The sequence below is a fragment of the Semicossyphus pulcher genome, unplaced genomic scaffold (assembly GCF_022749685.1).
Source record: "Semicossyphus pulcher isolate SPU_LCO1_2020_fin unplaced genomic scaffold, fSemPul1.0.p SCAF_5, whole genome shotgun sequence".
Lineage (NCBI taxonomy): Eukaryota > Metazoa > Chordata > Actinopteri > Labriformes > Labridae > Semicossyphus > Semicossyphus pulcher.
In genome coordinates this window covers 19,857,062-19,883,491 of record NW_027211726.1, presented here as the reverse complement: position 1 = coordinate 19,883,491, position 26,430 = coordinate 19,857,062, and the positions used below count along the sequence as shown (strand labels likewise).

Below are 26,430 nucleotides of genomic sequence, written 5' to 3'. Positions count from 1 at the left end.
AGCGGGACGTTTTTGAAGCTCAAAGCACGATTTCACTGTATTGTTATCTTGCTCATCAGTATAAAGACAATAAAGCTTCGTAAGTAGAGTAATAAGGTCAAAAAGATCAAAAATCTAATGTGTAAATGTTAAATAGCAGGCTGCACGGTTGCAGTGGTTAGCTCTGTTGCCTCAGACCTAGAAAGTTCCTGGTTCGAATCCCAAGTGGGACGTAGTGGGCCTTTCTGTGTGCATGTTCTCCCTGTGCGTGGGTTCCCTCCGGGTTCTCCGGCTTCCTCCCACAGTCCAAAGACATGCTCGATATGTTCATTGGTGACTCTAAATTGCCCGTAGGTATCAATATGAGCTTCAAAGACTGTCTGTTTCTGTACGTCATCCCTGTGATTGACTGGTAACATGTCCAGACCCCACCTCTCGAAAGGCTAATGGAAGGATGGATGTTTAGGAGCCAGCTGGTTAACATGTAGCATGTAAGTACTGATTTTCTGTCTCAGGAGAAAATGGGGAACAAAAACAGAGCCAAATAAAGAGAGAATACTGGACTCAGATGTCAGAAACACAACTCTAAATCTATGCTGAAACTGCTGTCAGGGTACAAGTTAGCCATATTAAACAGGATGCTGTGTCTCAATGTTTGCAGGTTCCTTCTGCCGCCCCCAAGTGGCCAAGAGTCGGCTGTTGCAGGTTGTAGCAGTTTAATGGAAACACATTTTAGCTTTTGGTTGACAAGGTAAAAAATACACACCTAACAAGCGTTTGTGATTCAAATAAACTTTATTGACTTTGCGTCCAGATGTCAAAGGGCATGCAAATACAGGCTTCTGAATCCCAAATTGTTCCTTTTTTTTTTCTTTTCCTCAGTTTGGTTCTATTTTCTTACAAAACTACGTGCACCTTAAGTAATCAATTCTGCAGCGTACAAACCACAAAAATACCAGTTTTACATTATCAAATACTGCACATAGAAAACATTTACAAAGCACAGGTAGAAAATTACAGCTCCCTTTTTCTCCCTCTTTGCCAGAAATCGCATCCTCTCGTTCGACAGTCTGCTATGCTTTGCCCTTTTAAAACGAACTCTGTGAACACCGCTCGGTGGAAAGGTTAAGGCCGGTTTGAGAGAAGACAACCGCTCATCTACCAACACCAGCAAACCAATTTAAATAGTTTTCATGCTTCTATGCATCTTTTTGATTCCAAGATCTACTTTACGTGCTTGGTGATGTCAAAACCTCATGGAAGATTTACTTTACGTTGAGAATCAGTTTAAAGCCAAAGGTCAGAGGTTTGTGCTTGCTGGGCTTGATAAATAAAGGTTGTCTTGACAGCTAGGAGGGGAGCTACGGTGGCCTTAATATAGTCTGACAGGACACGATGGCTACTCAGGAATCTTGTGCTGTGATTACACACATTTAAAGACGTGGATGGAGACAAATTCAGCAGCAAAAAAACTCCAATTTGCCCTTCAGCTTACAAAATAATGTCTGTTTTGTTCTTGTTAACAGCTGCTACATCGGCAAACAGACATGGACCGCATGCTTCATTAGAAAACGAAAGTAAAATCAGCAAGAAACATTTGTCGCTCATTGGGGCTACCATAAAATAGCAGGTATTCAAAATGCACCGCGCATGCTCCGTTGAGGCTAAATTGCTTCTAGTGGTTGAAAATGTTTTTAATTAAAGTCAGCTGACCCGAGAAGTGACGGCCCCAGCAACGGTGGACGCTACAGCTAATGGTTATTGCCAGAAGAAGTGTTTCAGGAAGGCTAACTCCATGCTACTTTAAGATACAGCATTTTTGACATTTTGTTTGAACCTCAATGAATTCCCTTTTGTCCTGGGCCTAATTGACTTCCTCGCTACTTGTCATCATCATCAATCATCATAATCATTCCATCGTAAAGATTAAATACAGTAAAATCATCAGAGTAACCATGCTGCAAATATTGTCTAGTTCAAAATACAAAAATCATAACAACTCTGTCAGCTTCAAAATCGGTGCAGGGGAGGAAAAGCAATCCCTTCGCTTTGAAACCCATCGTGGCGATTTAAATAAATAAAAATGCATTTCGCCAGACAAGAGTTCATGCTTGTTTCAACCACAGAGCTGTTCTTTTAACACACAAAGAATAAGACATACAAGTTTACAGTACAGTTAAAGTAGGGGGGGGCCGCCTGAGCCTACGCAGGCGAGGCTCCCCGGAAAGTCTTATAGCAAACAAGATGACAAAAAAATTTACACTCTGGTGTAAGGATTAAGAAATACATTCATAAAACTATACATATACACATATAGAACTTCAGTACAATATTTCAAGCAAAATACATTTGTCAAAACTTTCAGTTGTGTGCTACAATAGTGAAGCAATGTCTCCTACACAAAATAAGGCCATTGTAAACGGAACAAGCCCTCATTTTCACGTGAACCTCAAGGCAGGTTTTGTACACGCCGCCTCTCCTCCTCTTCTTCCTCCTCACAATAAAACCTCTCTTTCTTTACAAAAATAAAATACATTTTCAAACATAGCGCTCAAGAGACGACTCAGGTTGATTGAAGATACGTTAGAAAAAGTTTTGCGCACGATAAGAGAATGCAAGGGGTGGATTTTACGGGGTAGCAAGCAAGCAACTGGGTTTACATTCCCAAGCGTCTGCAGCCTTTACGCTCAAACCATGTCCAACTCAAGCTTATCTGAAACGCTGTTTAATACACTCTGCATGCTCCGTTTCTGTTGCAAATAAACCGCCCTATAAGTCTTTAAACTACGCTTTAAATAATCCAACAATCCTGCAAACCTACATGCATGCATCTGCCTTCGATTTCACCATTAAGACTCTCTGAAAACCCGCTTTAAATCTGCTCTTCCATCGTTAAACCCGCTTTTTTTTTTAACTCCCTTAAAGCAGAAGAGTTTGCATCAAAATAAATAAATGTAATGAGACAATGCATCTTAATCATGTGATTCTATAATAAACTCCTCTTAATCTATGGTAAATGCTATGACAAGAGAAAAGGTGTTGATGTTCTGAAACCCTGATCCTTAAGTTCGCTCTTCTTCTGTGGTCGACAAGTGTTTTTTTTTAATATAAATATTTTTACGTTAAATCTTTCTTGGTCACATCGTGCTGCCCTGCTGCTCTTTGTTATGCATCACAGAGTACAATGACTGCATCTTGTGACAATACTGAACTATACTTCTAAAGAAAGACGATATATTTAAGTCTCATTTTGGTTGCTTAGATGATTTCTTTGACTAGAAATTTGGTCTCTGCTCTCAATAAAAACACAACTTTCTGCATTGTCTCGCTCTCTGCTTTCAGTTGTTAGAACTGTTAATGTTTAGGGTTTCTCAATATTCAACAATGGACACATACAGTCTCATAAAAGCTCCAAACTTTTGGATATAACATGAAAAATATTAAGACTATTTCAAAGAGTTTACCAACAATCAAACATTCAGCAGGGATGTTAACGTGTCTTTAAGATTACCGTTCTTTTCTCTCTCATCAACCAACTTATTTGTCTCCACAAAAGGCGCCCACTGAAGAGAATGTGTGCAAATATCAAGAGTATAAGTCCTTATTTTTTACATCATGCCAGCTGTCCACAAAAATAGATACAAATGAATACTTCATATACATGACCATACAGTTACAGATCCAGCGAGGAATAGCCCAGAAACATTAAAAAGAAACGTGAACCAACACGTTGATGGTTCTTCTAAAAAGGGTTGTATACATGAAGGGAGGGTTTTAAAAACACCATCACCCTCCTCCTAAAAATTCAAGAATGCCAGGGATCCCTTTATCCAAAGTTCAAAGAGCGCTGAAGTGTGAACTCTGTTGGTGTGAGGTGCTGCGAAGACAAAATGTTTCCCTTTTTTGCAGAAAGACGAAGAGAGGAACAAGCTACACAGTTCTTAGACGATAGAACATATGGTGGTGATAAAACTGAAAGTGAGCTCGTAAACACGCACAAGCTTCTAATGGCCTTTAGCTTGAGACACTCACGTCTCCTAAGACGACAAAAACAACAGTCTTTAGTGTCTCTATCCATAAACAAGGTTTGGTGTTGTTGTTAAGACAGACAGAAAATAACAGTAGCTCATATCGCCCTTTAAAAAAAGCCTCATTTATTTGAACAGCTGACAGGTCAGTCGGACCTTTTTGAGTTTAAAATGCCATTATTACACAGCTGTGATAAATACCTGATTCTGATTGGTTAATTATGGCATTCTGAGGTCTGTTATTTCTCGATAACAAACCGTTGCTATGAAGAATAGACCATTGCTAGGGATGCAGCTCTAATCACACAATCCGGAGGACTAACTGTAATCATATCAATCCGCAGAAAGAAGTCCGGTTCATTTGGACCCTTCAGGGTGAGATAAGACCCCACCCTGTCAGGGGTTCCATTCAGCGATAACAACCTGCTCACTATATATTATCCCTTGAATAAAAAATTCAAATCATATTTTAAAAAAGTGTTTTTTGTTGACTAATTTCTTTAAAGTGGGGGTATCACAGTAATTCCATGCTTCATGTTTCACTCTGTGATACCTGGTGCTCTGTGCAGGCCCTCATACAGCCTCTGCCTGAAACTACTCAGTCGGCTCTGTCCCTTTAAGAAACCCTGCCCCCTTTCTTCTGATTGGCCAGCTCTGAAGCCTCCTGAGACTGCACTTTGTGACGTCACAAAGTGCAGCATGTAGAAACCTGGCGTTCACAGCAGACTGAGCTGAGAAGCCTGGGGATTACTCCAACATACTTTTACCTACAGATCTGAAACTGCACCCACGTTTAGTATGGACATCCAACAGTTTAGTTTTATATATACGTCTTAAAATTTGAAACAGCATAATACCCCCTCTTTAAATAAAACAAATGCAAAGGCAAAAGATCGGCTTTTTGGAACACGCATATTTATCCTTTATATACAGAACGTCTGAAAAGGATAAATATCTGACTTAAATGTGCCCACAATATAGTTTTTAATAAGCCTATGCTCAGCTCTTTCCACGAAATTACTGTTAAGATTTTTCATATTAAAGTTTTGTCAGAACCGACCTGTTTCAGCTGTCCAAGCAGGCTTTTACTCCGAAGTTCCAAAAATACACCCAAGTTACATTTCCATGCTGGCATTCAATAAAAGATTCAGAGGTACACACTGCAGTGCGACCAGATACAATGAAAATAAATAAACATGTGGTCAACCACTGCATGTTTGTAATACTCAGACATAATACATATTTTACAATAAAGTGCCATCTTAACACTGCCTGACAGGAAATATGAAGAGTGACATATTGCACCTGAAACAAGTCAAACTACTGCACATGTCAGGTTAACAGTTGACCTGCTAGCAAAGTAACACTGGTGTTAATAGTTAAATATCAAAAAGAAAGCTTCCATCATGTTTTACACATTTACAACAGGGTTTAGTTACAGTTAGTGTGACATAAATAGAAAGTAGGAGGCTAAAAGTGTGTAGCTGTAACCAGATTAATCAATTAGGAAGAAGAATACAAACTGGGGAATCAACAGGAAGTTCAAACAAGTCTCGGTGCTGGTATACGCAGAGAGAGTGAGACTGTGGCACCCCCTGGATGTGGAACAAAAGACAAGTGCTGGACACATTTCCCAGACTGCCTTTGTGTGGTAAAAACAGTCCTTTATAATCGACCGATAAAAGCAGGATCACAAAAGTGATAATCAGCGAACAAATTGGCCGGCTGACTATTTTATTCTTCTGCAGATGGCGATGATAGCGCTCTCCCTGTCACCAATCCTTCCCTCTCACTGCAGTCAGTGCTCTTTCCTCTGATTTCAAAATAAAGTGGCACTACAACTCCTGTTACTTCAGTCAAGGCAAGCTAAATGAAAAGGTTGAAGCACTTTAAAATGTCTCTACAAGGGTTGCAAGCAAACATGCAGAATGCAGCCGATACATACATAAACACAAAGAAGTCTTTAACTATCAATTTATATATATTTATGTATATCTATATATAAACTCTGCCCTGTGGAAATTATAGAATAGCAGTGTTGCTACCTCACATAATAGCCATTATGTGAACACCAGACAAGGTCGCCCAGGTGTGTTTGTGTGTTACCGCTCTCCGCTCATGTGTGTAGAATGTATCTTCTTTTTTTTGCATTACATCTAAGTCATTGACTCTGCTACATATCCATACTTTATATTGTATACTACTTCACCTACTACTTAGAGATATAATAACAACAATAACAATTGCTTTGGTTTTAAAAAATAAAGTTTTTTTCTTAGTTTGGCATAGAGAGTTTAGAAACTGGCATCGGGATGGCCCTGGGATGAGTCATGTGACGGAAACGTGGTACCATAAAATGCAGAAAAATGGCACCTGGTGGGTCGCTGTGTCATAGTGGGACATGTTGAAATGAGAGGGTGGAAAATGCTACATGTTCTGGTAAATTATGCCTATTTCAAGTTTGATTTAATCTAAACTAAAAACACTGATCAGTGAGTGAGATTATGTCCAGTAACGTATTCTGAAATGTGTTTTCCTGCACGGATGAGTATATGTGTGTATGCCTACCTGTCCTGCACTTCAAATACAGTCGTTGTGTATTTACAGTACGTGTGTCCATGTCTACATGACTCTGCCTGTGCCCGTGCGTCATGTTGGGTGTCTACTGGGTGTCTAGGTGCACGAGGGGCTGGTGGCGCTCTCCAGGGAGGACTGGGAGAGGCGTCTGGTGAGGGGTCCGATGCTGGGGTCTGCCAGAGAGGAGGTAGGGAACAGCTTGTACCAGCCGCTGACTGTGGCAGACAGGTCCAAGTCCTCAAGAAGGATCTGGGCCATTCCCATGAAGCACTTGTGGTCCATACGCCCGTAATCCCCCCACACTATTACCTATACAGGAGAGAAGAGAATTGTTTGTTTTGTTTCTGTTTTTCTGTTTCTGGTTTAAAGTGGGCGGGGCTTATTTAGAAAAGATTCAGGATTTCGTAACATTTTAATTGGAATCTGAGGGCTAATGGTTGGTTGTTTGGTTAACTAATGTCAATCAAATTCATCCTAAAGATCAATATTTCTTGCTTATTTAGGCACTAATCTTACAATTATAAGTGCTTTTTAACCTCAACTTAAAATTGAAGCCTATTTTTTGCTAATTGTACCATTGGAGTCCCACAGGGATCAATCCTTGGACCAATTTTACTTCATTTATATATTAATGACATGCCCCTGATTTGCCCAGAGGTCCATATCCAGATGTACACAAACAACACAGTTAAGCTCTTTCTGCACTCAGTGATTTTTTTTTTCACACTTATCTCCGAGGAGCTACCACCACTGTTACATCATTCAAAATGTATTGACCTTCAGTATTTGTAAAACAAAACTTAAAACATGGCTTAAGGCAAACCAGTCATGTGATCACTGATTTTTACCTTTGTATGGAACCGTCCAACATGGAGAGAAGGAAAGGTATAATTGCAATGTATGTGTTTTTATGTGAAATGTGTTCATTTGTATTGTTTTTAATTGTTTGTATTGTAATGTGTGTTTTTTTAGACCTTCCTGCCCAGGGACCACGGATGTAAAATAGCTATATCGCTAACTCTGGCCCAACAGTTGTGTTGTGCACGACCCCTGTCAAGTAAACTAATAAACTAAACTAAACTAAACTAAATTAGCAGACCTTTGTTTTAAGTGTGGTCTTCTACAAGGAATTTACACTGCATATGGGAATGAGACAAGATAAAACCTTTGTGGGCTGAGCTGATATGTATGATTGATTGGAGCTGAGAACTATTATTCAGGGACTGTATCCTCCTGATCTCCCATAGAGAGAGGAAGAAATAACAGTTATTAAGATGTGCACTCTGCAAGCAAAACGGTTGTTAGGACTTTAATGAAAGAAAACAGAAAGTCCTCGTATGGGGGCCTGGATGGAAAAAATGACATACGCTCTCAGAGGCTAATTGAATTTGTATGAAAAGATGTGGAAACCTTTGATACATTTTGTAGAACATGGCTTAACAGCAGCATAAACTGATACTGAGACTGTGAAATAATAATAATGTATTTATTTCCTTTTTTTCTTATTGTAAGTGTTTCAATGTTGGAATATACTTATTAGTATTCACTTTTATATTTGTCTTTCCTTTTCTTATTATATGTACCTTGTATTATATGTTTCTTGTTATAAGCAAAACAGTGTGGGGAGGGGGCTGTTTAAGGGAAGTTTACATGCCACTCTAAATGTTATGCACTTATAAATGAAAAAAAAAACCATATTGTTTAAAAAAAATGAAGCCAAGCCACTTATTTCCTTTAAGTATAAAAAAGTTTATGCTAAGGCACTTTGTTCTTAATACCTTATGCCTCATATCCTACTGTACGATCTCATACTGTTAAAATGCTGCTTGCTGTAAATGCTGTATTAACCTTACATTATCCAGGGCTATGTCACTTTAACTTGTCACTTACTCCTACTTGCATATCATTTGTAACCTCCCATTTTTATTTATTTTTCTATTCTTATTTTATTTCTATTTACTTACTTGCTATGTTGACTTTGTGCTGTTGCAACACCTACATTTCCTGGGGATCAGTAAAGGATTATCTCATCTTATCTTAAACATTAAAAATTCTTCCATTCCAATATGAATTTCACAATTCAACTTCTGGTATTGATAAAAATGACAGAAGCTGGACATTTCTAAGTGTGTAGTTTGTGTATTGAACGTGGAAATGATCAGAAGGAATAAAAAGTTGTGTAAAGGTTGAAAAGGTAAAGAGAGAGTACCTGTAGGACTTTGCCCTGAGGACTCTCATCAAACAACAGAGCCTGCTGGTAGGTGGGGTCCAGGTTCTTCTTTACTACTTTGGTTTTCTTCTTGGCCAAGCACACACCGTTCTCCAGCACGTACACCTTCACGTAGGTCGCTGCAGACAGAGCAACAGAACAGGACTTAGTGACACTCCGACAGAGGGTTACAGAGTGGGAAAGTAACTATATGATATTAAGTGTACCTGGTATGTTCTTTGAGCCAGGTTTGGGGGTCAACCCTCTGGCCTGGTTGACCTCCACCTCCAGCTGCCCTCCTCTGTCCATCATGCCGACATGGACATCCCCTGTGGCAAGAGAAACACAATCCGTACCACAAACTTCAAACACTGTTCTGTTGATTCAATGAGGCTGCAATGGCTGGTTTCTAACTGCAGAGGGCGACACAGAGCTGTGCATCTGGCCGCACATCCAGGTCTGGTGGAGCCCTGTGCTCTGTTCTGCTGTTTTCCACAAGCAATGACCTTTACATGAAAGATTTATACCTCATGCAAGAATAACATCTTCCCTGCTGAGTGAATACGCTGGTTTTATGCAGTATTTTTAGACTCTGCTGCGCGTTTAACAGTTTGTTTGTTGGTATATGGATGTCGATGTTTTTGGATTTGCATCTCTGTCACCCTACAGTCCAACGATATTTAGATACTTTTGTTTTGCAGCTTTAATTATCTCTGATTGTCTGGTTGCTTGTGAGTTAAAATGATATGTAATGTGCTGTTTTGCCATTGTTCGACACATGGAAACCTTGCTCCTAGTGCAAAGACTATGTTGAAATCTTGGTAGAAACCAACTTTACAGGATGAGAATGAGATGAATTGAACAGTTGTGGGTCTTCTTGATTGTGTCTTACCCATGGGGGGTGTAGCTAGTGTTTGCCGGCCTACAATCTGAGCGGGGCCTAGTCCGTCCAGGAAGTCACTGAACTGGCTCTCAGGCCCGAGGCGTGTGGTAGGAAAGACAAACCTAAAAGAGAGAGGAAGCAGAATAATGAGTGGCTTGATTTATACTCTATATGGATGCATGGATGTTGGTTTGACACTCACGTTCCGTCCGAGCTGTTGGAGTTGGTGCTCCCGTCGGTCGAGTCCTTGCTGCCCTGCCGTGTCACTCGGTTCCTCATCTCCACGGCGATGCCGGTCTCCGTGCTCCTCCGGATGGTGCTGCGGAGCTTCTTCGTGCCGCCGTCTGGAAAACACAAGAGATCGTTCTCTAAGTGGCCTGACTCCAGGAGGATAATCCACTAAGCATAATAATCGGAGGAAGTCATAAAGCTGTGTGATACAGAAGTCAGGTATTACACAGGATCTGGACCTGCACGATAAGCCTTCTACTGGGTTGTGCTGCCCGTACGGTTACACGCAAACTCTGAACCCTGACATGTATTTTTCTGCAGATGTTTCAATTAAAGTGGTGGTAGATTTGTGCCTTAAATGCTTTCTTAGTTACACACTTAAGAAACAGACAGAGGATGGATGCTTTTTTTCGTAGTCTTTATTGGCTGCACTGGAAAAACCCACAATGCATCTCTCACTAGAAATAAGGAACAGTTGAGGTTGGCCTTGAGAAAACACGTCTCTCCACTGTTTATTTTGAAGCAAGTTCACTCAGGCAAGAAGGCAATCTCACCTAATTTCCACTGGGACGTCCCTGCTCTATTGGAGAGAAATCTCTCCATTCGCAGGTATTACTACGAGTCGCTTTAAACGCGTAAGGCCCATTTTAAAAAAGGTGTTGCAGGCAGGGGGCGATAAGCTTCGAGATGGGGACTCTAGAAACAAAACAAATTGGCGGCTTGAGATTTGTTGTAAGTGGCTGTGAAGAAAGACAGTCAGGATGCAGAGCTGTAAGAGAGAGAGGGAGGGGGGTAGTGTGTGTGTGTGTGTATGTGTGGCTTTATAGCTCTGCTGACGCTGGGAGAACGGGAGCGAGCCGGAGCGCTGCTGAACGCCAGAAGAAGCTTTCAGGGCATCATCCCCTGTAATGACACACTGAATCTCCGTGCGACTTGACATGCTGAGCTTCCAAGTAGTGAGGAACGGTCGGAGTGATTTGGGTTCAGGATGTGACATGTGAGGACGTGCGCTCGGCGGGTTTTGGCAGACAACCCTTTCCTTATCCAATTTATCACTCGCATCTTTGTCTCGCTGACCTTCGTGCAATATTACCCAGAGTTCTCAGGGTGAAATGAGGCAATGTAAATCACACAAACACACACTAATGCATGTCGATTATTTCCTGAAATTTTATAGATGCATTTGTTAACCGCTGGGATCAGAAATTATGTCTAAGCATACATTGTTTTTTAGTGTTTCTGTTACCGAAATAAAAGCTTGTTTCTGGCACTAGCTTGAAGAGAGGCGGTAAAAAAGAGCGAGCTACAAATAAAATGAAACACTTTCCCTCCCCCTGAGGTCCACAAGTGTAAATAATAAAGCAACATAAAAAAAACAAAGCTGTTCCTCACAATAACCCACGGAAACACGTGCACACATTCACACACAAATGCCTCGCTGACGCTAGACAGCACTAGCGTCTGTACATTCACACCTCGGTGCAACGCTTACACTCACACACACACACACACACGCGCGCACACACAGTGTCTGCACGTGAGCAGTCTGGGCTTCAGGGGTGACGGTTCAGTCAGACGGAAGGATGAGGAAGCTGCCGTGAGTGGTTGGGTTGGGAAAGCTCACTTATAAAGACCTTTAGAAAGTGGTATTTCTGGGATTTTATTTTGGCGGGGCCTCATAGGGTGGCATATTTTTTTAATCCTGTTTTAGGGATTTTAAAAAGTCTTGAAAACGTCTCAAACTGTTCAGAGACTAAGCTTGGAGGTAAATCACTGCAACAACAAGAGGAACAAACTCCTGCGCCTCGTCTCTACAGGAGCTCAGATAGTTGAGCGGTGCAGTGATGTCACCAAAGAAGACCCAGGTACAGCCGCCCCACTTCATTAGCCCGAGCAACTCCGAGCTCATTAAGCAGCCTCCATCGCTAAAGAAGAGAAAGAGGGATTGAAAGAGGAGGGAAACAGAAGAGAAGAGGAGGAGCGTTGAGGAGTAATGGGTGAAGAGGAAGAGGAGAATGATGGGGGTCCCATGGGTGCTGGAGATGAGGAGAGGGGTGCTGCCTTCTGCTTCTGCTGCCGTCTATTTTTAATCCTGCAGTCAAGACTATTTGCAACAGATAGTGTGTGTGTTAGAGCGAGAGAATGTGTGTGTAGCATATCACACCCAGGCAAACTCCATGTAGTCCTGCTGCCATGACAACCCCCGCCCTCAGATCTGGACCCAGACAATGCCACCTGAGACAACTGGCGCCATCGAGGCAACATTTCACAGAGGCTGCTGCACTACACACACACACACCATCACTGCAACAGTAACCTGAACCCTGGCACGCTCATTATTGACCCACACAGGCCGGCTGCTCGTGAATACATGCTTTAAAACTGTAGCTCACCAGGTAGAAGGTGTGTGAAATCTGTCTATAATGAGGGCGAAGTGGCACCTCTCCACTACAAGCCCATCTTTGAACCATCAAGTAGCTCTCCATTTAACTTCACATCCACACTTGTTACTCATTTTCCAGCCGGCCCCTCCCCTCTCATCCGAACACCCCCTCCTCCAGTGATCTCTTCCTTCCTCTTTAATCCCCTCCTCCTCCTCTTCGTCTGCGCTTTCCCTCCATCCGTTTCCATGGCAATGCCGTCTGCATTGCACCAAGAGCCCCGGCCGGCGTGTTGTGTGTCTTTCTTCCCCTGTATTGTCCTCTCCATGAGGCTCAATCCTCAAGCAGCCACTTCTTCTTCTTCTTCTTCTTCTTCTTCTTCTTCTTCTTCTAGGTTCTACTCTTCTGTTGTTTTTTATTGCTGCTCTTTGTTTGCCTGCTCTCTTTTTTTCATCCTTTACCCCCCCTTTTCCGGATACACTGCTTCCTTTATTGTAGTAGCTTAATCTTCAAAACGCTTTCTTCTTTATCAACTCTTATTTATGTCTTTTCCTGCTTCATCCTGTCTTAATTATTTAGTATTTTTTCCCCTCCACAAAAATAATATATTATTTTATATATTATATATATATTTCAATTTATTTGGGAGACGCAAAATCACACATAACAGGACTAACAGTACGTTACATAAAACAAGCAGAGTGTATCTGCCAAACTAACTCTGTAACTCAGTGTTAACCTCAAATACACACACATCCTGGAGGAGGTAATTAGAGGTAGTCTGACATGCCGTATATGCCTGTTTGAGCGGCTAAAATAACAACATTACATAAGCTGTTGTGCTTTATCGTGCTCGACTGGAAGGTTTCTTGGTCTTTGTGAGCTACAAGGCTCTTAGAAGTGACTGTGATGAGTAATGCTTCGTCCCTGAAGACCCCGCTCGCAGAAATCTGCAGCCCGGGGGAGCGATCAAAACTTTCTTTGTGCGTGTTAAACAGAGGTATTCGTTGGAGCTACTTGGGCAAGCTAGACTGGTAATCGGGATAAGTTTAAGTTACAGGGAAGAAGATTAGGATGGGAAAGAAGACAGGAGTGATAGGGATAGAGAGAATTAAAAGCTTCTGTGGAGAGAATTAATAGCAGGGAGGGAAATAAAGAAAGGTGGGATTAGGGAAAACGCCAGCAATGCAGAAAAGAGCCACACACTGTGACTGCACGCACACTCACACATGATATATAGCCCCCGTGCGTGTGTCTGTGTGTGTGTGTGTGCTCAGCGGATCATTAAAGCTGCTCTGACATTTGGAGAGAGCACTGATGAAGCCTTTCTCATTATATGCTGTAATATAGGATGCTGTTTTTAGACTCCCCGGCTGCCCCGACATGCCGATTGGATGCACCGGTGACGGCAACGATCCACCATGCATAGCAACAGTAACCAAGCACGAGTGTCGGAGATGAAGGCTCTGTTGTGGTGTCTTTACCGCTGGACGGCTGCTAAATTTGGTCAAAAGGAAGATTTAACATATAAGCATAAGTAAGACGGGAGATTATAAATATATGACTGTGATTCAGAGGCTTATTCATCATACAGTTACATAATGCTATGGCTTATGATACAAACATACTGAGTATACCAGACCATACCTAATGTACAAAGCTTTGTATAACTTTTAACTAATTTACTGAACTCTTATTTTGAAAATTAAAAACTTTTATAAAGGAAGCTTAATGGTTTAACGCTCCAGGATATCGCTGATAAAGCATAATACAAACATGTTTACACATTTAATAACAGCCTTATTTTTTCAGTGCTTCGCTTAAAGGCCCTACAACATTATGAGGAGACTCAAAAAACACCTTAAGGCCCGAAAAAAGTATTTTTTGTTAATCAGAGTCTTTATATAAATAATGGCACTCTAACTTAACACAAACATTTTTTCATAGTTCTAACAGTTTTGGTGGTTTTAAATGGCTTCTGAATGATTTCTGTTGTTTCTGTGCTCTTAATTAACTCTTAATCTGAAAAAATGTGACGTCACGTACTTAAAGATGCCATCTCAAAGATTTCAGTTTCGTTCTATTTGGCACCATTAATGGCGATAAACAACTACAGGAGTAAACTTCCCAATTTAACCAGACATGCACAGTTGGCTCCCTTAGTTATGGTTGTAACTCTTAATTTTCCTCACTGACGGTCGCTTTCATTTTTAGACTGTTAGACCTTCATCTGAGCGTCAGATTTGTTTCTTTTTCACTTATTTTTGAAGTTGTATCTGTCGTCATCGATCTTTTCTTTGTTTGTTCAGCCATAGTAGATTACTGTTTACTCGCAACACTTGCAGAGACCGGAAAAGCAGCCGCTTAGCTTCGCCTACCCTCTCTGGCAGACCAACAACTGCTGGGTGATGGAAAACGTGTCACTAACTGGGCGCCGCTTTGGGATTTTTTCTACGAATGTCGCCACAGACACCCAGTCCATAATAATACTATATACTGCAAATGCAAAGGCTTTCATCAGTGGGCCATAGGCTCAGTCATAATTGTGTTACCTCATAGTAACTTAACAGACATTTACAAAAGTGAAAATCTTCATGATTATCACTTGAAGTGCTCAAATCAAGGTATACGTTTGTTCCTGTTGGCCAGAATGACCATCCCCTCTTTAGGGTGAAACAAGAGCTGTTAAAGGTTTGGCGCTAGATTAGAAATCACTCGCAGTACCGTGCCTTTAAGGTTCTGCGTTGAATTTGTGTCTCAAACAGTAAAAATAAACAATTTAACATTTTCTTTACTTCCATGAAGAGGAAATGAAAGTAAAAGAGGAGCTCTGTGGATTCAGGCTGCCTGCAGAGAGTATGAAAGTGGTTTACTGTGAGACCAAATGTTGTGTTCCCTACTGGTTTTCGAATCACGGCCAATTATTTTTAATGTCACGACACCAATTTTTGATCGGTAAGGTCAAAACATACCTGGTGGCCTGACTGGCTGTTGGATGTGGGCTCTTAATAGCATTAGAACCGTACAGTATTGTTATTTTAAGTTATTAAATGGTCAAAAACCACAGGAGTTCTATTTACCACCAATCGTACTAGAGTGACTGCTTTACCCAAAAAGGGGCGGGGCCTTTGGGAAAGAACCTGGATGGGTTACTCTTACCTATAACCATATTTAAACATGAATGTGCTTAAATTGGGTTGTTTGTTTGGCCACTGTCAATCAAATCTGACCAAACCACACCCATGAAGTGCTGCTGAAAACTTTATATCTTTTAAGTTTTTGAGTCTTTTGTTTAATTTGTGTGTCTATAAATTGATAGTAATGTAAAACCAGAGTCAAATTCCTTGTATGTACACAGGAATAGTTTAACAACTGCAGAAAAATGCCAATAGTTAGATGATTGATACAACTCTTATATTTGACAGTAGTTGGAGACATAAGGTGATTAGCTTAGTTTAGCATAATAACTGGAAACAAGGGGAAACGGCTAGCCTGGCCTTGTGCGAAAGGATCAAAATTCCTACCAGAAAAGCTCAGTTATTTGCACTTATGAGAGTAGAATTAATCTTCTCTTCAGATTATCTGCAGGAAAAGATATTTCAAGTATTTAACAAAATGTTCAACTATCATTTTAGAGGGCCATCAACAGAAAAATCAGCCACCAAAGTAACACTTTTAAAAGTAGCATAAAACCGCTTACACTTCAGCTGAATTAATTTGGCCTGTGAATATGTGCCTCTTTAGTCGAAACTATGAAACCTTCCCAGCTGCTTTTGTGGTCTTCTTTAAACCTTTTATTTCCTTAATTCAACAATTTACCTGCTACTCTAAGACAGTTACTCTAACAGAGCATTTAAAAACAAATAACTGTGATGTGGCGGAGAGTTAAGTGCAGCCCAGTATGCCAAGTGTTACTCAGTCTTTAATGATAATGAATCGGAGTTAAACAAAACTAATCTCCTTTGTGAGTCTGTTTGTGTGTGTGTGAATCACATTAACAGCTCAGGCAAGGACACAAGCCAGGAAGCGGTCAAAGTCAGGCGATTAGCCTCTCTCAGCACCATGTTATATAGGAAATGATTTCTTCAGATCTACAACCTTCATGTACGGCAGGATGTCTGTCGCTGCGTTAATATGCTGCACGGGATCCGTTCTAATGACAATTAATTACAATGAGGGAAAGTGTAATCTAATTCACATGTAATTTCCTCTTGATTACGCTGGCTGATGAGCAAATGATGCAAGATGGCTGAACAGCTTCTAGGGAAGAAGCGCAATGAAGAAGCAGATTAAATCAGATGGTGAAAAAATACAAATTGAACATATTTCATAAAACTGTTGTTGCACTTTAAAGGCTGAACATCATTTGCCACCAGCACACCCAGAAAGCAAGACAGAGGAGTGAATAATAGCTGGTACCCTGCAAGAAAATAGTCCCAGTGAAGGATGAGATATTTCCATTTCCTTCGGATCTAAAGTAACAGTTTCTCATGTGACAGTCTGAGTATCATTATTTTAGCAGGATTTGTAATACAATTCCACTTCCTGTGAAAAGAATTACACGTCGGCCAAAATATTTCCCCAGACAAATTGACCTACATTTAGCAGAGGGGAAAATATTGCACTATATTGGCAGCTTTGAGCTCTCTGAATCACACTTAAAGTCTCAAAACGTAACTGAATTTTTACCCCGCAGTGCAGCAGCAGTCTCCCTGTGCCATGACACAGATTTAGAAGCCTGTACGTTGTATGTTGTGTGTATGTTGTTCCTATGCTGCTCCCTATTGTCCATGTTTATGTCACGGCATTACACGCCAGACGGCTGTTTAAGTGTCTGTTTACAGCACTCTACGTCAAGAGGAGTGGTAATGATACCCTGATTATGGATCTTTTACACACAGGCATTCATATAAACCACACACAACATAGTGACTCATCTCGCACACACTTTTGAGCTCTGTGACACTTTAATGCCTGTTAAAACCTTGCTGGGGTGCCACTAAGTGCTCTTACTCATTCTCTACCCAGGCTGCTCAATCTGAGAGCTCTTAGTGCCAGATCAGCTAAAAGCCTGTAACATATATGAGGACAAACATCTCAGCTAGCTCTGCTGCGTGAAATCTCTGACATGATGTTAATGAACATCAGAAGACATGTCAACTTATTTACTTGAGTTAAGAGGTTCTTTATTGTTAAAGGAAAAGTTTTACTTCTGGAAGATGCGCTTATTTTCTGAGAGCAAGTTAAGAGGGTGGATAAAACTTCCGTTTGTTTGTATGTTTGTATAAAATAAAGCCATAGCCAGAGGCAGGTTAGCCTAGCTTAGCACAAAGACACGCAGCAGGGCGTAACAGCTAGCCTGACTTCATGCAAAGGTTAAAAAAAGACCCAACCAGCTCTTTGCTAACTATTTAACATGTTACTCCTTTGCTTACAACAATCAAAGTTTAAATACAAAGAGTTGTGGTTTTAGAGCCTGTATCCACGAACGGTGTTTTTTGTTCTGGCAGCGCCCACGACCACAATGTTGCTAGGCTACGAAGTTGTCTGGCAGCACTTGCGCTTCCCTTGGTAATGACCATTAATTCTGTTTTAAATCACTCTGCATGCCTAATATTTGCTTTTAATCAAGGAGGAAATGTAAAAACAATTGAAAGGAATCGTGTCCTGGCATTAGCAGCAGCTAGACCTGAAAATTGTACCCTCAAAATAACGAAGCGATTAGCTTCTCCTCCGGCATTGTTGTTGACGAATTTGTTATCGGAAATCCTGCCCCTTTTCTGATTATATTTGGTCGGTGAGGGAGAAGTGACAATGATGAGTGCCAGTGTTACGAACATTTTCAACTAAAAGAGCTAAGCACAGTGACACGCCGACACCGAGGGCGATTTTGCGCTTAGGACGCTGAGTGCTGAAAACGCTGAACTACATTGGTTTTGTGTAGAAAATAGGTCACAGGCCCTTACAGGGTGTTATGTGGGGGATTGTGTTTCTTCAGTCAAGGCCTGGTCACACGCGAAAGTGGCAAAGCAAAATTAATATGCACATTTGAGCCACCGACTGTATAAGGAGTGGAGGTAGCCTCCAGGTCTGAAGAGTAAAGCTAATGAGGAAGTGCCTTAAACCCAAACTTTTTCTAATGGCCAGCAGGGGGCAATTTTACTGGTTGCAAAAAGAAGTCAGATTTTATAAGTCTGTGAGAAAATAATCCTATTTCTAACTTGCTTACTACCTCAGTGAATATTTTCCTAATAAGTTGATGGTCTCAATTGCTAGTTTTAGGCCATTTTCAATACAACATGGTGTTTATATTGTAAATACGTCGCGACCACAGTGAAAAGTGCCTAATTCGGTTCACTTTCTAACCCCATGCTCTTCTCAATTCCAACCTAGTGTCCAAATCTGGTCACTTTGCCAAGAAACCAAAATGGTGTCAGCCACCAAACTTGAGGCTTTAAAATGGAATACTACAAAACAATTGGTGACTACCAGTGGCTACATTTACTCCTCTGTTGTCTTTGCAAAATTTGTGGTTCAGGACCCTTAGAGATGAATAGGCCACACGCAGGTGGTTAACTACTGTTGCTGGGGAGCTAGCTGTAAACCTGCTTTCCAGTTGGGACATGCCGGGGTTAGGCCATCATGACAGTATTCTGCCCCTGTGATGCACATAATTTCATGTATTCAGAGTTTTAATTAAGTGGGGAATAAGGCTCTGAGGGAACGAGCTTGCTTACTGTCAGTTAATTTTTTATTTAGCATCTTGAAAGCTGGTGTGACAACGCCTTAACACCCTGGAGTCCTCGCTGATTGAGTGGCAACCTCACAGTGTTGTCACTTCTTTATCTCTTAGGAGCTGATAGGCAGATTTTGTTATCTTTGGAGTGAGTCTAGCTGTGTCTCCCTGTTTACAGCCTGTGTGCTAAACTAAGTTAACTGCTGTAGGTGGTAGCTTTAGCAATTAGGTGCAAGGACACACATAGCATTTTCTCCAGAATGTCGATTAATTCATTATATCACATTGCAGGTGGCATGCTACAACTGAGATAAGTTCACACTCGGATCAGAGGCAGTGTTTTACAAAGCTAGCTACGCACACGCACACACATTTTTACGCACACAATAGCAGGTTTAAAGATACAAAGAAAGAAAGATTCACAGTTGAATGCTTCAGCAATCTGGCTAAGAATAGAGCATGGAGTATGAAGGAGTCGGTGGGCGAGATTAAGAAAACATGATAGACGCTTTGCCTGAAAGTGAGAGTGACAAAAGATGGAGATGAAGGGAGGAGAGATAAAGGAGAGGGAAAATTAAGATGTCAGCGAGCGGGAGGAAACACAAAGAAGGCGAAGAGGGAGTACGGCAAGAGAGAGAAGGGAGAGAAAGTGATCGCCGGTCAGCTTAGCTGGTGTTTGGTAGCCTTTAAAAGCACCAGTGGGGAAGAGAAAGCTTTTAGAGACATGAGTAATGTTTCGGTTTGTATTTGTCAGGAGAGTCAGTGACTCAATACACTTCAAAAGAAAAGCGCGGTGGGCGAGTGGGAGGTGGTTTAAGGGAGACGACAGAGTAGCAGTCTCACCTGAAATAGCAGCTCAAAGACAGAAGGAGGATTTTTCCATTAGTCATAGCGAATATGAATAGCTAGGTCATCCCGTAAAAAGCTTTTAATATGAAAGGGCAGTTTGAGTGTAGTGATTCAACAACTACTATTGTTACTATTCAGGCAAATCACAGCTTTTTATACACTGCCACTCAGACGGTTCATGAGTTTTCTTGATTTGTAAGAATTTCTTTTCACGACTGACTCTTCCCTCAAAGGATCAGACCTTGTTAGCTTTCCAAAATGTCTGCCAAAATTCCTGAAGTGTGTGTTTCCTAGCTGTGACTCAGACTCAGAGCTAGAAGTAGGGCATGAATGAGTCACCCTGAAAACACCCATGCCAGGCCTGGTCTGCTGCAGCACGATAGAAGATATATGGAGGGTGTTAAGTGGACATAGAAGTCTGTGGCCTTAAATGTGATGTGTGTTGGGTGACTTTCTTGTGCTTTTTCATTCTTAAATACCACAGAACATCTCAATCATTTTACAGTAAATAGGATTGATGAGTTGAGCAAAAATCCTGAATGAAAATACAAATCATCAGTCTTTATCTGACTTTCAGCTAAAGTAGGCCTTTATAGGCTATTTAAAATCTGCACACAAATGGCATATAGTGTAAATAAAGTAGTGTGTGATAAGCCTGAACGTTTTTATTTATTTTAGAGTAGAAACAGACTCTTTGACAATGTTAAGCACAGCTATCTCCTGTCTGCATCACATCAGCCTGTCCTGCAGAGCTCGATGTGGGCGAGCACAACGCTCATAAGAATCTAGGAAATAACAAGACGTTAAAATGATCAAAGCACAGTTTGAGCTAAACATTGTCCCGTCAGAGTTATATAATGTCAGCACGGCTCTTTTCTTATAAGTAATTTAATCCTCCAGGACACTGTAGGCGTATGTTAGCTAAGAACAGAAGAGGCTAAAAGATTGCAGTCTTGACTGTTTGCATTAGCCTAGCTAAAACACGCTAGTAACACCAAATAATAGCATAAGTGCACTAGCCTATGTAGGCTATGTGGGGTCACTTTTTAAGTACATAATGATGATCAAAATCTAACAAGCTAATCATAATTTAGGCTACAAAAAAGTAAAAATATTAACAACTGAATCAAACAGACCCAAAACAAGCTAGTTTCACAACACCGCACTCAGTTAGCTTAGCAACTGCTTGTCATGAGGTTGAGCACAGACTACATTAGCTGTTGTCAGCAAAAGCTAGAGACTGTTTGTACTTTAAGTGATGTTTATATGTTTTGGTGCACTTTTGTGTAACATTTGTCCCTCCTGTTATTATTTAGAGAATAAATTCTCCTCGTCTTTAACTTTGAATGCTTGTAATCTCTTAAACAGTAAAACCTTTACCACTTTAACTGTTAATGACACAATGTCACTGGATGCTAAGGCTAACAAAAGAAAAACAAAACAAAACCCATGAATTATTTTAAATGCATGAATGTATTTGGAGGATTTTCATTTTGGAATTTGTCTTAACAGGATAGTTTTTATAGCCATGCAAATGAAACAGAAACACAGTTTTATTTCCTGGAGTCTGAAGTATGGTAAACTGTTTTTTTTAAAAACATTACTGGAAATGATGAAAGCCCCTTCACATATCTTCAGTCCCAGGATGGAGCTGGAGCTACAGTCGGCCACCCCAAAAATATTTGTTTATCAACAGTACACACAGAAATGTGCTGGCGAGTGGTCGCAACACAAGGTTGGAATCAATTTAATAAGCAAACTAACAAGCATGCTCCTCTGGTGTCTGTTTCTTTTCTGCGTCTCTGGTGTGCTTCCAACAGCATCTACAGGCGCACAGAAATAAACACGCAGAGAAAAGAAGAGTATTTAAAGAAAGTGAAAAACTGAGGTTGAGAGAAGATGATGGGTGGATGTCTGATGAGTGGGCTGTGAGAGCTAAACGGAGCAGGGAAGAGTAAGGTGATGAAGTGTGAATGGTACCAGCAAATCACACACAAACATATACAGTATATATAAACTGAGGCTCAGGTTGAGGCCTTTCAGAGGGGTGCTAACCAAAAACACACACAAACAGACATCCATGCCTGATTTCCTTTTATTTAACTCTTCCGGCGCACTGCATGTCACCAGGGGCGCTTGTTTCCTCGCAAGCCACGTCCCCTCTGTGCAGACTGGCGGTGTACTGGGAGCCGATCTGTTGGCTCCATTTTCACAGTGGTGGATAAACCTGCTCAGGAGATAAGACCATATTCAGCGGCGGAGTGACTCATCCATTAAACCTGGGAAACCAATTGTGTGCGCGCGCATGTGTGTGCTCTCCTCACTGATGCTAATAATAGCAGGTAATATATAGAACACAGACAGAACCAAAATGCCATCCTCAACACTCGGCTGTTACAAAACCGAGAATAATGAGACGACGACACAGTGGGCGGTGGGCTTTGAATGAGGAAAACTGAGATTCATAACACACCACACCTGTTTAAATGCATGAAAATAGTGTCAAAGGTCTAAATATGGAAGTAAACTTCATACAACTTCGACTGTGCTGTAGATAGATACAACACCGAGGAAGATATCGAACCTGATCAGTCTTTTAATTAACCTACATCTCTATTCTTTGAGACTGTAATCAACCTCACCTTGACACCTTTATTCACAGTTAACCTGGAGCACATAAGACAAGTCATATGAGTATTAATCAGGACTACAGGGGCCACTGTATATTGGGTCTGTGTATTAAAATTAAGTAGCGAAGATTTTGAAATGCAAAAGGGATTGTTAATATTAAATTAATCTTGTGAATCACTAACCGTACACATTTTTTGTTTAGTAACGCCAGAGGGCATCATAAAAAAAGGCCTCCATTAACACTAAGAACTGAGGTCTCAGCTGCTGTGTGAGAAATATTGACAAGGCTGCAAAGATGTCCTTGTCCTCCTAAAACCAATTTTGCGCTGTAATTTTCCTGCTGCTGTGACCTTGTTGTGTTATGTCAAGAAGCTTGCATGTTTCAAAGACAGCGAGGGTTATGCCGGCTAGGGTTTTCGAAAGTACTAAATGGACTAGGAAACAAAACAATCTCTGATCATTCTGCCACAGCTTTTAGAAACAGATCTACAAACATGTTTTCGAACAGAGGCTGCGACACAAGCAAGCAAGAGCAGCGGTGGTCAGCAACATAGAGATGGAGTGAAGAGAGGGAACAGCGTTACTGAGAAGAAAGGGCTGAATTAGGGAATTAACACGTAATTTTCTGGTTGTTTCATTGTAATAAAGCATAAATAAAAACGCACAGATCTGCACAAGGTGCCAGATTACGTCTGAAAGCAGCTGAAGCGCACATTGTAAGTGGCCCATGTTCTATGCCCTGGGTCACACCTATAGCTCTTAATACTTCCAGGGGAGGGGGGGACAATGGAGGGAGGTTATAGCCTTATCACATAAAGAAGTGACATTATGATCATTGCAAAAGGCCAGATCATTGAACTGTAATGAAGCCAAAGTTTCATGACTTGAGTGTAATATCTACACCTCTATTCTCCAGTAGATGCAACACTTAAATTATTACACAGTTTGAAACTATTTTGGGGATGATATTCTTTCAAAAACACCTCAGACACGTCTACAACAACACTTCCCTTCTTGCATAAGAGCTCACTGGGACAGATTCTGCTAAACTGACTGGATCCAATTCACAGACTGGAGCACAGTTAGAACATGCCCTGCAGAAACTGTGACACAATAACAACACCATAACGATATTACCTCCTAACAGGGCTTTAATAGTGAGACGCTGACTTATTCCCAGTTTGTCTCCATTCACTTAGTCTTTTCTACATCTCTGGGTCTCGATTGGCCGCCTCAGTGTTCAGTCACTCGATAAAAGCAGCATATTTAGGTCATAAAAAGGGTGCAGTACATTTTAAATAATGTCTAGAATACATCTAGTCCTGAATGTGTCCCTCATACATTGCCCGTTCTTCAGGGACCAGTTCAACCTGTGGCCTATCGGCTGTTAGGCGACCAACCGAGCAAAGCAGGGGTCCCGGCGCAGAGGCCGACCCGCCCCATCAGCCAATCGATTCATGTGTCACTCGGAACATGGAGCAGTGACAGCTGAGCAGATTGGGCCTTTAATGATCGCCAGGAAGGAACAGAGAGGAGCCTAATCGAACTTGACCGAGCGAGGAGGAATGTTTGCCTGTCGCTCTGTTCGTCTCTCTGTGACCTTCTGTCCCGGGGTCACTTAGCTAATTATATGCACACATATTTTGCCTCTAGCTGCTGTGAATTATGGAGGCATTAGGGTGGCCCACTTCAGCCAGGAAGTAGATTCCAGGCTGTTTCATGAGAATGTCTAATTCCTGGTAGAACAGTGATAAAATCTGTTTTTTTAGTGGATTTTAGTTGAAAAAGATCTGGTATCAGACTAATTACAGGCTCTTGCAGACTTTTAATCTGTCCAATCATTTAATTTCGACAGAATGAAATGATAGGGTAGCTTACCTGCCAGTCCAAAAAACCTACCTGCTTTCCTGCACACACTCACTCACAACCTGCAAGTTTTAGTCACTTAAAAAAGGCAGAGAAAAGCAGTTTGATACCATACGTAAGTGTCTCATTGTCAGATTGTTGGTGGTTTCAGAAAAATTGCCTTTTCCGGCTTTAAATAACCTGAAACTCTATTATTTTCAAGCCGACCTGAGACTTTTTTTAATAGAATTTATAAATCTGTTTAATGCATCCTTGCTGGTGTTCTTTCTGAATCACAAATAGGGCTGCAACTAACGACTATTTTGACAGTCGAGTAGTCATCGATTATTGAAAAGATTAGTGAGTAGTCGGACTCTTATTTCAGCTATTACCTTTAGTTGGAGGTTCTTTGAAGCATGTGCTAACTAGCAATAAAGACAATGAATATGAGTTCTTTATTCAAAAATACGTATTTTTTCATAAACTTTGCTGCTGATTTGGGTACTAGAAGGAAGAAGAACAAGAGATGAGAAGGAGAGAAAAAGATGAAGTGTGTGAGGGACAGAAAATCACACAGCGTGGCTGTAACTTTGGACTGTTAAGATGATGTTTAAAAGGGAAATGCGTCAGGTTCTTTCTATAGCATTACAATGTTATATTAATCTTAAAAGCTAATACAACTCCATCTATAGATAGCTAACGTTAACTAGCTGAGAAACTAATAATCTTATCTGGGCGAGTCTGCATCATCCACAAGTCCAACGTTACTTCCCTTCAAATGCTTGCGCATTACCGACGTGCTCCCGTGATAAGCAAGATCCGCTTTGCAAATCTTGCAGGCCATCCTTTTCTTTGCAACATTGAGGGTGAAATGCTCACAGACTTTAGAATTTTTACGAGGCGATGGTGTTGCATCGGCTGCCGCCATTTTGCTATGTTTTGTTTAACTGACGCTTCCCGGTCGCTGTTTTGCATGCGCAACTTTACGGATTCGAGATAGCTCACCCCTCGGCATACTCAGCTCCGAAGATGTGCGATGACATCACCGACTATTATTTGTCATCAATTTTTGTCGACAACGCCAACTCACAAACCAAAATTGTCCTGCTGAACTAAAGTGACACAGCGCCTCAGTTGTGAAAAAGTTTGTGTTGCCGTTAGCTAACACTTCCAGTAAAGGTCTACCACTGCCTGAACATTAAAACACATGCCAAAATTAAACAGTATTAGCTTATTGCATAAAAGAATGCATAAAAGAGCTCAGTCAGTCAGAGGTATGTTTTTAAAATGCATCTGAAAAACCTGCTGTGGCAAACACACCAAGAGAACTATCATGCAAGTACAGTATTGTACGGATGGAAGCGGCAGGAGCGGTGCATGATACTGTGTTTCAGGCGCGATGTGCTCCTCTGGCAGCCGAGAACATCTAAATTTAGACGCTCCCCTCGTCTCCCCTTCCTCTTCTCCACATCGTCTCCACACTTTCCCCTCCATTGTGCTCTCCTCATCAGCACCGACACAGAGACATGAAAGCCCCTGTGGTGAAAATATCGACAGCTCTCCCTGCGTCAGACAAGTGTCAGCTGTGCATGAATGCACCGAGCTTGTTGTGTGTGCGTGTGCGTGTGTGTATTGAGTATTGGAGCAACAGCCTCTCGAAGTGTTACGTGCCAAAAACAGGTAACGGTGCAATATAATGATGCAGGATTTAGGTGTGTGTTCCTGTGTACCTTGCCCATTAGTGATATGGTGACCATGTCAGGGCTGGCATTGGAACATGTATGAAGTTAAGGTTCACAGTTCTTTAAATCTCACGCTTGTCACCCAAATTCAGAGGTTAACATCCCTGAAATAAGACTGGGCATCAAATGTCTATTTTTAGACCACTGGCCAAATTCTGTCCCTGGTGTGAAGTAGCAAAAATCAGTCGTGACAGTTTTAGCACTTTGAGTGGCGTTTACAGGAGCCAAAGTGCCAGTTGGACATCATCTATCACAGTGAAACCTTTTGTGAAATCATCGTCTATTTTTGTGAAACGTTTGTCAAACGTACCCTGTGTTTTCTCCTGTGGAGTCACCTGT

The 26,430-nt window shown here is 41.3% G+C and overlaps 1 protein-coding gene across 1 annotated transcript in view; it reads right to left on the bottom strand.

Annotated features, from left to right (window-relative positions):
• Positions 1–764: 764 nt before the first annotated feature.
• Positions 765–26,430, bottom strand: part of rims3 (regulating synaptic membrane exocytosis 3) — a 43,385-nt gene continuing 17,719 nt past the window's right edge. Inside the window, exons 3-7 of the mRNA XM_069681738.1 lie at positions 9,879–10,020; positions 9,686–9,798; positions 9,021–9,122; positions 8,794–8,933; positions 765–6,893 (exon numbers count right to left, since the gene is read on the bottom strand). Of these exons, the coding sequence (XP_069537839.1) occupies positions 6,681–6,893; positions 8,794–8,933; positions 9,021–9,122; positions 9,686–9,798; positions 9,879–10,020 (710 nt within the window). The 3' untranslated portion in view covers positions 765–6,680. The remainder of the gene's footprint in view (positions 6,894–8,793; positions 8,934–9,020; positions 9,123–9,685; positions 9,799–9,878; positions 10,021–26,430) is intronic.